An 11,711-nucleotide genomic window follows, 5' to 3' on the forward strand; every position below is an offset into this window, starting at 1 on the left:
TTTATATCAATATTTTAAAGTAAACATTATAAAATAAAAATGAATAATTATTATGAACATTACTTACATATAAAATAGAATATATGACTAGAACATATATTAATATATTAGAATTTTTATAAATTTAGTTACTAATTATTTATCACACTTAATATTACATAACATTTTTTTATAAATAAAAATACATCTATACATCTATACATATAATAACTAAGAAGATATATACATCATTTTGATATTATAATATTATATATTTAAATCTTAAATATGTTATAAAAAATTATAGATAATAAAATTTAGAATAAAATTTAGGCTAGATTAGGTTAATATAGGGAGGAGATGACCTGAAATATTATAAATGATAGGGTGAACAATCAACAAATATGGCATGCTTGTTTTTAGCTGTCTAAAATTATACCTAACAGGCCGGAGTCTTCCATTTTTTACATGTTAGATATAATAGGATAACACTTTCCATTGTAGTCTTCCATTTTTTACATATTATGTATAATAGAATGACACTTATATATTATATCTGACAGGTGAAGAGCTTTGGAGATGCTTTTACACCAAGACCCACCTTGTTGCACATGAGTTAACTAAAAACAGAATACCCATTCCATGTAATAGAAAAACTTTAAAAATAGGTTATTTTTGTCAATTTTTCAACTTGAGACTGCTACCAAAATTGTGAAACTTTATTATAAAAAAAAACTATCCTCCTAAAACATTAACGTGTTAAGAGAAAAACGAGAACTTTATTGGTTCAAATTTCATAGCAAGAAGATATCTGACAGTGTGATTGTGACTGATTAAAGTTTGCTAGTCGTAAGAGGAGTTGCATTTGTAAAACCTAATGCTCAGAGCCGTGAATTAACCGAGTTGTTCATTAAGTAGTTCGAACACAACTCAGTAAAAGGCTCGGTTAGTAAAAGGCTCGGTTCGACTCGATTCATTAAGAACCCTAGTTCTAACTCAAACACCAACATGTATATTTTAAGCTAAAGAGGATGAGCCTAGCTATTAAGATGTTCTGCTCGAGAGTCTTGTTAAACTCCAAAAAAACTCGCATAAATCCTAATTTTCAATTATACTCATGCTTAGGACAGAGCTAGACAGTGCTCGTTTACACCTTTACTAATATGCCAATAAGTTGCACAACTGAAGCTTTAAAAGTTGAATGTCCCGACTCTCGTCAGCCCTCCGTATATAGACCAAAGGAATAACATGGCAAAACAAATATCATTGAATAAGCACTTTGAACACTAAAACTGGCAACGTAGAGTCTGAGTATGATAATTACAGTTCCTTACAGACATACTGCAGATATATCTACATTTTGCATAACAAAAAACTCACATCTACAAACAAACCAAAGATCTAGCATTCAATCAACAAGTCCTCCCCTTCCTTCATCATCTAAACAAGTCCCGCCGGATCCACCTCCCCCTTGTTTCTCCAGCTGATCAACCATGTCGCCTTGGCTAAGACATCTATTGAATACACTACTGTTTCCACCAGACCTCTCAGACAGAGAGACCATACTCATTGCAGCAATGCTGTTAGCAATGTTACCAACATCATTGGCTCCTTCATATAGACCCCTACTACCGTGAGCAAGTATACTTTGAGCTTCACCAGTACTTGTTAGAACAGAGGGAAATACCGACATTAACTGTGAGTTAGTCTGGCTAGAATTACTGATCAAAAGCCTCAGTGTCTCCCTTGCACTGCTCTCAATCATCGAGTCACTTGCAGGAATTAATGGATGAGTTGGGTGCAAAGATGGTATCGTGGTTGATATAGCAGGACCAGCACTGACCAGGTAAACAGGCCCTGACGAGCAAATGTCAATTACTGGAATGTGGACAATGGGATCACACATAAGAGGTGTAAATGTTGCAATTTGCTGTGATGATGCCATAGACAATGGCAACCTAACCAGAGGATCAGGAAGAAATGGTGGAAAATCTATAGAGGGAATTTCAGAGAGCTCAAGAGGTGACTCGTGTGCCAATAGACTAGAGGGCATAGATGTAGAAAGAAGGGAAGAAAGAGGCGGCAAACAGAATGATTCAGTTGATGAGATAGGAAACTGTATAGGTGCCACTGCACATTGCAAAGTTGGTGTGACAGGAGGACACCAGCAGTAATAGGGAGAAATAAAGGACAACGGAGAGTTAGATGCTGCCAAACTTAGAGGAGGAAGCTCGGTAGATTTACTAAGTGAATCCAGAGAACTTGACGTGAGAGATGAAATATTTCCATTGATTTCTTTAAGATTGTCCTTTTCATTTGCACCAGTTTGGTCCGAGTTTGTTTGTAAAGGAGAAGAAACGTTGTCAACCGAAGAAAGATGGCTTTCACCACGACGTCTAAATTTGTCTCTGGAGGAAATTTTCAAAGAGGATAAATTTCTTAGTAGACCCTCTTTGAAGGAACCTGACCTTGGACTAAGACTACCCATATAAAATGCATTTGCTTTTCCAGCTTGATTGCCATTATGCCGAGGGCGTGCCTGCTTGTTTGACGAGGCTGGAAATTGAATATCTAGCACATCAGAGGGTAGAGTAGCCAAGGCAACTGAATTTGTTTGATTTTGAGTCACTGTTGGCCCTCCAAGATAGGAGCGGAGACGTGTAGCAAAACAACCAAGGCGAGATTCGCTAATTCCAGTTAATTCAGCAAGAGAGGGCTTCTTTGTCAGCAAATTGTTCAGCTAAAACAAGTCCAACAACAAGTAATTAGTAAGCAAAGGTATCACTGTTTACGTTTGGACAAAGTATTGACTACTAATTACTTGGGAACCAGAGGATCTAACCTTGTCAATTAATTCGTCTCCAAGTAGCTTCGACTTTTCTGAGCACCAAAAGTAAAAATCATCACATGAAGTAATTCTCATCACAAAGGATCGACCAGATATGTCTGCTAAGATTTTTTCAATCTCTACAGAGGAGCTGGAGCAACTTGAACTGCTAGCCAGTGTTGCTAATCTTTCCATCTGGCCATCATCGCCAATGAATGAAATGCGCAGATTAGAAGTAGGCAACAGAGTAAGAGTTAAACTCCCTCTGCAAAAATAATTCAATGCTAATCAGATGTCAAAAATTAAGTGCATTGACTAAAGTAAACTTAATTTAACTACACACACACTAGTAATAAAATATAAGAATGATACATGTACAATGTTACGCAAATTTGATCTACATGGACACGTGCATGTCATTTTCAAGCAAGCCTCGATTTAACATTTTTTTTAATTATATCCAAAGTTAGTACTATTACAGCCACATAAGGCTAAAATAAACATATAAATTAGAATGAGAATGGAGAAAGGTCATTTAATCTAATCTGCTCTAAATAGATAGACATCTATGATCTATACACACACTACATATACATGTGGGTGAATTGTTTGTCACTACTAAGCATTGATATTTCACAAGTCATGGTGCCAAATTTTATATACATTTATGGTTATCAGCACTGAGCCAGGAACAAGGTATACATAATCAAGTAATCGACAAAGAGCTTTATAAGAGAGAGATGAGAATCTCTATAATTATGATGTACTTCATATATTCTTAATTTCAGATTATGCAGTTTAAAAATATAGCAAACAATATACATACATTTATACAAAAATATATATTCTAAATCCTAGCTTCCAGATGATTGGTTGAACCCAGGTAGTACTCATAATTTCATTATTAAATCCAAAAACCATGCAAAATTGCTAACATGCTCTATAACTCATACTAACTTGACACTGCACCCAGTAGCAGCGAACCATCAAATACTTTCTGCAGGCTTCTATTTTTTCTTTTCTTTTTTGTGAAAAAACTAGGAAATCCGCAAAATAATTTAGGCGATAAGTTTTCAGCAAAAAAACTTAAAACAACACAAATATAATGTCTGTATTCAGTACTTGGTGAATATTAACTCCAAGCAAATGAGTTAACTACCAAATAAAAATCCATATCATGGGAGCATGAAACTACCTTTACTCTTCTTATATCAGAGATCATAATAGTTAACGTCCACTTTTACCTACAAGTCAAAAGATATATTTACTCGGAAGCATGAACATATGGTGACTATTGATAAGCTGTAATACAAAAAAAATTGCAAGTTCTTATCATCATAATTCAAGAAAAACTAATCTTCCAGCCATATTCAAGAAGTTTAAGTGTCAGAAACAATATAAATTAATGAGTTCTGTGAAAGGATAACGAGATTCTAATAGAAAACACGTATAAGAAAGCAACAATGTTATGTGTTAAAGCTGATAGGTACTATTGAGCAAAAAAATGACAGAGTTGAACAGTATTGTTAACAATGTCACATTGGTGAAGCAAAATTTATTTGCTCTTGATCCAAATCCTCTTTACAGAGAAACACTATATTGAATCCATCCCATAATGACACAGTATGTTGACTACACCAACCTTCATGTGTCGCTTCGTGTCAACATGCCTCACCTAGACATGGAAGGTTTCATATGAAGACGCAGTGGTCTACAAACCAACCAGATAGATCCAGCATGAAGTACATTTAGGTCTGCGATTCAAGTACAAGAAACTGAAATATTCACCCTAAAAAAGTTTGGGGATCAGAGCAATGGACTTCCCAACCTTACGAATTAGCATCCGAAGACAAGAACGCAAACCAATGAAAGTAGCAAAAACTTAAAGTCTGTGAATTGCCAAACCATGCCAAAAGAAATTTATTAACAGATATAGCAACTTACCGCCACACAAACTCCATATAAAAGACAAAAAGATTAGCATGCATTCAGCGCAGGACTATGTTTCCTAATTAACTCTGGACTATAAAAAACCTGCGACTTGAGGTCATACACAACGGAGAGTGTAGAAAACAAGATAAATTTACAAATGTATACTGTATAAGAATCATAACATATAAAGCACGTAGCTTAAAGCAAAGACAAAGCAACACCACAAACCGGATAATATATAGTCTAAATTTTAAGCTGTTAATTAAGTACTTCATATTTTAGCCGACTATTTGAAGTCAAAATTGTTTAAGATCCATACAACAGATATTCAAGTTAAATATTTTCCCAAGCAAAGGGGGGAAAAGAAACTATCCTGTCAAATTCATTTCTCAAGGGCTAGGTCCCACTTTGACAAGTTTGCATCTAATAACACATGTTGTATTAGTACATGGGTATATCTGATGTTAGCCAGCTTTGTCACTCAAATTGTAATCATATAGGAGTACCAACTTACCCTAATTTTCTATGCTAACACCGAGCACTTATCCATACTAGGTGACAATAGATCACTTATTCACATACTGCATAAGAGGTCGAGGATACTTCAGAAAGACAAAATGGTATTCGCAACTTAGACTGATTGTAGCTGATAATGTCTCATCTATATGGCGTGTCTATAGCATACCAACATTCAACATAAAAGCACAAACAAGAGCTCAAGACTAAATGATAGCATAATAAGTAATGCTTGCTTGATTGGATGGGAAGGAATGGAAATTTGTAATATTTTGTAGGGAAAATATTGTAATTTTCCTTCCTGCCTTCATTCCTTACATACCAATTCAAACTAAAATTCAAATCCACCAATTTAGGGGGAGAGGCTCCTTTCTACTCATTATCTTCGAGAACCTTCGTCATATAAAATATGCACTCTATAATTGGTAGTTATGAAGCTTTAACAAAACAAAAGCACAACACTTAATTTTAACATAAACAGTCATATTCACACAACAGAAATCATTAGTCATCATAAAAACAATTACCTTGTACTGGTTGGGCACAACTGAGTTCCTTGCTTATCAATCTTCCCAACACGAATGGTAACAAGTGGGATACACAAACACCTTGCAAGCATTGCAACTTCTGATGGCTCAAAGTGCTGAAACGTAACAACATATAAATTCACTAAATTTTTAATTTACAGCAGCAAACAATAGTAAAATACAAAATTTAAATTTAGCAGCATTCCAATATCACTACTGTACTGCAACAGAACGATACTATCAATTAGTATCGCAGTGATTTCTCTAACCAGTTAACCCAACTGACTAAACATATTACCAGAAATCTAATTCAATTCCGGAAAATAATTTTTCCATTTCATCTCAACGTTCAGCAACTTGAAAAGTTATATTTATAAACAAAGACAAACCATACAAAATGTTTGCATCCTTTTACTTTCACACTTAATACTAGCATTCTTTTACTGTTTGTACAAAAGCTTAATATTCTTCTACAATCACAAATATTCCAACCTGCTACAAGTTTCATCAATATTCCAATGCTAATCTATCAAAATGCAGTACAAATCCTAATAACTAACTTTTCCTTGTCATCAACCTATTAATCCACTAAACATAACTCAAAATTAGAAATGCAAATGCATCAATGACATTATAGCCCATCTCAATTCCATTTCAGCAACTTGATCAATTACAAACATTAAACCAAATCACACAAAACCTTTGCTTTCATTTTACAATTAATATTAGATTCTTACAATACTCATCTATCAACAACAATCAATCAAACATTTTTCAACCAGCTACTAGAATATTCCAATACTAATCATTAACAAACATAACAGAAAAGCATAAATAGCCTACTGATTCTAACAAATTTTCCGATGCTTATCACAAGCATCATTTCATATTCACTAATCAATTAATCCACTAAATTAGTTATAATCAATATTTTTCCTATCCGTCAACAATAATCAATCAAGGATATTCCAAACAGCTACTAATCCTTACCAATATTCAGATACTAATCATTCACAAACAAATAACAAACATAACAGAAACGCAACAATAGACTACCAATTCTAACAAATTTTCCATGCTTATCTCAATTATCATTTCATATTCACTAATCAATTAATCCACTAAAGTAATTATAATCAATCAAGCATATTCCAACCAGTACTAATCCTAAACAATATTCAGACACTAATCATTCACAAACAAATAACAAACATAACAGAAACACATCAATAGACTGCCGATTCTAACAAATTTTCCGATGCTCATCTCAATCATCATTTCATATTCACTAATCAATTAATCTACTAAACTAATTCTAATCAATATTTTCCTAACCATCAACAATAATCAATCAAGCATACACCAACCAGCTACTAATTCTAATCAAGATATTCCGATACTAACAACAATAAACGCAAATAACATAAACATCATTTCTTATTCCACTAATCGATAAATCCTCTAAAACAACACGAAACTAAAACTGCAAACCCATCAAAATCCTCACCTGACTAAGCTGAGCGAGCAAACAATCATCCGCAACGCCACTCGATCCTCCATTCCGCTTCAACATCGGCTTCAATCTCTCATCGGCACGACACGCTCCCATAACCTGCATATCTAAAGCCTGCAACCATTGCAAAACATTCTCCTCTTCAAACACCAAATCATCCTCTCTATCTTCAATTAAAATCTCATTTAATCGCTCCGTTAAGCCTGTTTCTTCACCAGATCTCACTAATCGCCTCGATTCATCCGATGATGATCGATTCACATCGTTATTAATCGTATCGTTATTATCAATCGTTCGATTATTAGTTGATTTTTCATCGTTTTTATCCATTTTATGTATGTGTGTTTATACGAAACCCTAGTTTCTTGAACAACACAGATCTAATCGAGATTGAATTAAAGATTTGATTTTTTGTGTGTGTTTGTGTGTGAAATTGAAAGAGGATAAGAGAGGATGATTAATATAGAGAGAAAATTGAAAAGATCTTGCGGACTTGAAAGATGATTGTGAATTGGGATTATAATTGCGTTGGGATCCGGGCGTTGTAAAATGGGATGGTGGGACCCACTCATGGGGTCACTGTGGGGCATAGAATGAGCCAATTGGGTTGCTGTTAGAGATGCTATTTTTGGATGGCCAGGCAGGAGACAGCTGGCAATGGATGATGTGTAAATTGCCTTTATTTTCATCGTTTTGTGTTTTCCCATAATTTAGTTAATATAGTGCTCATAAATTGAGTGGATTGGGTTAATTTATCAAAAAAAGAAAAAATTGAGGGGTCTGACGCTTAAATTTCTTTAACATAATAATTACGGAAAAATGAAAAAAAATAAAGTTTTTTTTTTCGAAAAATACCCTAGTTTAAAAAGCTTTTATAAAAAATACCATTAGGTTTTTAAAAATATTTGTAAAAATATATTTTTATTTATAAAAATATCACTTTTCATATCTTTTTTTTTGCAAAAACATGTTTGCAACTCTCTGCAATCTCGACCAATTTATCCAACTTCATCCAAGTTACTACACTAGCGGATCCAGAGTCCGACTTCTACGAGGGCACCATGTACTGATCGAGTATGCTAGAGTCGGCTGTTCAAATTCATTTTTTTATCAATTTAATCTCCAACTTATAATAACATTAATATAAATAAAACTAAATATAACTCAAATTATCAATAATTAGTAGTATTAGAGAAGAACTTAACCTTTTCTAGCAGGGGTAATTTATAAAATATAGATATTTATATCTTAAAATTTCAATAAAAAGCTAATTTTTATTTTTGTGAGGCATGTATCATTGCTGGGCTCCGTCCCTTTTTAGCACATTTGTGCTTTCAATCTCCAAAAATAGCATACATATTCAATAAATGGCACAAAAAGCTAATTATTACCCAAATGACGTGGGTATTTGATTTCCTCCTCTTCCCTTAGTTGCATCGGACAAATTACAAATGGTAAGGTCATGTTTTTTTACATCTTTTATTAAATTAATAAATTTTAATTTTACTGTTAAATTTTTTTATTTAGCAAATGATATTTACTTATTGTAAGTAGGAATTTTTTATTTTAATTACAAAATTATTTATATATAATTTTCGTAGCTTGAAAAATGGTATCACGTGTAAATGTGCATATTTTGACGATAACTCAAATTCAAAGTGCAGTTGTACACAATATATATAAAAATATTATTTGTTTGATATAAAAGTATTTTTCTGGATTTTGATCATTAAAAATTATTTCCAAAAAAAATTAGAAAACATGACATTTTTTAGTACTAAAAGAAGTGCGTAAAATAGTATATCCATAAATTGAAAATGAAACTATCAATTGAGAAGAGAAATAATGAAACCGGTGAAAAAAATCATTAAAAATAAAAAAGGTTTAGAATCAAATATGAACAATGAATGAAACGTATATAATAACATAACTAAATATAAAACTATAATGTTATGGATAAAAATCCAGCATTTTATAATATTCAAAATAATCTATAATTTTACTATCATTAAATTTAGTGGGAGATTTAAAATCTAAACTGATTATCACCAATTTAGTTTTTATTTTGAATAAATATTAAAAATAAATAAATTGTTTTTCAAGATTAAATACAATTATTAAATAGCTAAATAAACTTGATGCAATCTAATATTTTAATATTTTTACGATTCTTTATAAATTAAAACTTCTAATTTTACTATTCACTAATTTTAATTTATACTATAGATCTATTTTATTAAATTATAAACTGAACTCTAGATATTTTATTTTTTATTTTTTTATGATTTGTTGTAAAAATAAAAATTTTAACTCTATAAACATATTCGAAGAAAATAAATTAATACATTTTATATTTAGAGATCTTCTTCCTGCTAGATAACACTAAATAATTGCTAACAAATTTATTCAAAACTGACTAAAAATATTATATGAAATCAAATCAAAACGTATATACACATTTATAAATAATTTTTAATTTGCATATACTAATAATTTTTATATTAAACTTTAGTTTTTACTTTTTATCAATAAAATAAACGGTGTACAAAATATATCAATAATTTTAATATATATTATTTGACATTTTAATTAATCATTTTAACAATATACAAAATTACTTAAAATCAACAAGGTTACATCATCATTACTTTTCTCATCCATAACTGTTGGGCTTATCGAAATTTTGATATACTATTTTCACAAACTTGCATTACCATTTTTAGACGGTAAAATTTGCCATGTTTTTCAATTTTTTTAAAAATATTTTTAATTTTAATGCTCACAATACATTAAATGTACATCTATATCAAACAAATAACATTTTTATATATTGTATACTATTAGGAAATGAATAACACACAGAGGGGGTGAATGTGTTTTACTGTTTTTGGGCTTTTCTTGAATGTTTATGGTTGAACAAAGTAAATTAAATCTTGTACTAAAATGTGTTCATGCAGAAATAAGCTTGCAGAAAATAAAGAACACAAATCTTCAAAACTCACTTAATTTTATATTAAAATTAAGACTGTTTTGCTATAAAATTTCTAGGCTCTTTGTTTATAAAGAGCTTATCTTCTCCTTGAGAGTGTTACAAGAAATTTGATCTAAATTGTTACAACTGACTGAAGGACCAGTGTTAACTTTATAATTCAGTTAACTGCTGATTTACACAGTGTACAGTGTACAATAAGACATGCTATTAGTTTTTCTAAACTGTCACTTGTCATTTCTATTTACAGAAAAGTAGATCTTCCATTTTTGGCTTAACATATCTTTAGTATCCTGTGATAATTTTAATCTTCCTCTGTCAGTTAATCTTCACAATTGATCTTGCGTATTTCTTCAAGCTGCTTTTTGTAGACTTGTCAATCCAGTTGTTTGGATTGTTTGTTGATTGTTAATCTTGAATATTGAACAGGTCTTTGATTTTGTACTTTGAGGATTTTACTCGAGATCTCCAATTATGCATATAGAGATCTTGACATCTCGATAAGTATAATGACTTATCGAGATCTCCAATGCTCTAGTGAATTTGACTTATAGAGGTCTCTGAGTTTTCGAATGAAACTTTAGCTTGTCGAGATCTCTCAGCATGATGTCTTCACTTTGTCTTGTCGACAACTTAGAGTTCTCTAGTGAATTTTGACTTATCGATATCTCTGAGTTCTCTAGTGGACTTTGACTTATCGATAACTCAGAGTTCTCTAATGAATGTAGATTTGTCAATAACTCTGAGTTCTCTAATGAAGAAATGACTTGTCGATATCTTCAATCTTCATGTCTTCTTGACTTGTCGATATCTCTCTGAGTTCTCTAGTAACTTTCCTGACTTCTCGATAAGTCATTTGAAGTTCTCGAATGACTTCTTGTTAGTCCCAAAGTATCGTAAAAGGGGGGGTTGAATACGACACCTACAATCTTTTTTGATTCGTTCCAAGTTCTTCGTTAAAAGTACGGAATCAAAATAACACAAAACAATTCGAGGAATATATTATTTTATTAATATAAACCTTGAGGTTGCTACAATCTAATCAACGTATTGATTAGCTATAATAAATTCAGCAGCATAACAGTATGTTTACAAGAGTATTAAATGTGAAGCTTTAATGGAGCTCTCATAAGCTTTCTGTGTTTGCTGAAGAAGATAATTAACTGAATGAAAATTCATTCAATTTGTTTTATAGTCTTTCAAAATTCAATGGACATGTGGTCAATTCTTGTCCACTCATTTCATTAAATTTGCTGCACTTCAAATTAGTGAATAACACATCTATGACGACAGTTCTGTGGCGACAGCATTCCCCTGTGCCTTCTCTGTGGCGACAGCTTCCCTGTGCCTTCTCTGTGGCGACACCTCTGTGGTGACAGAGTTGCCTTGAGCATTTCTCTGTGGTTACAGCTCTGTGGCGACAAGCTC

At 32.1% G+C, this 11,711-nt stretch overlaps 1 protein-coding gene across 1 annotated transcript; it reads right to left on the reverse strand.

The window, feature by feature from the left end:
* Positions 1-1,223: 1,223 nt before the first annotated feature.
* On the reverse strand, positions 1,224-7,789 carry LOC141700342 (uncharacterized). The gene is made up of 4 exons (XM_074504137.1): positions 7,289-7,789; positions 5,782-5,897; positions 2,822-3,071; positions 1,224-2,719 (listed from the first exon to the last, which is right to left on the reverse strand). Exons 1-4 carry the CDS (start codon positions 7,622-7,624, stop codon positions 1,388-1,390), a joined length of 2,034 nt encoding a protein of 677 aa, XP_074360238.1. The 5' UTR covers positions 7,625-7,789; the 3' UTR covers positions 1,224-1,387.
* Positions 7,790-11,711: the final 3,922 nt, after the last annotated feature.

Source organism: Apium graveolens, unplaced genomic scaffold (assembly GCF_009905375.1).
Source record: "Apium graveolens cultivar Ventura unplaced genomic scaffold, ASM990537v1 ctg2181, whole genome shotgun sequence".
Classification (NCBI taxonomy): domain Eukaryota; kingdom Viridiplantae; phylum Streptophyta; class Magnoliopsida; order Apiales; family Apiaceae; genus Apium; species Apium graveolens.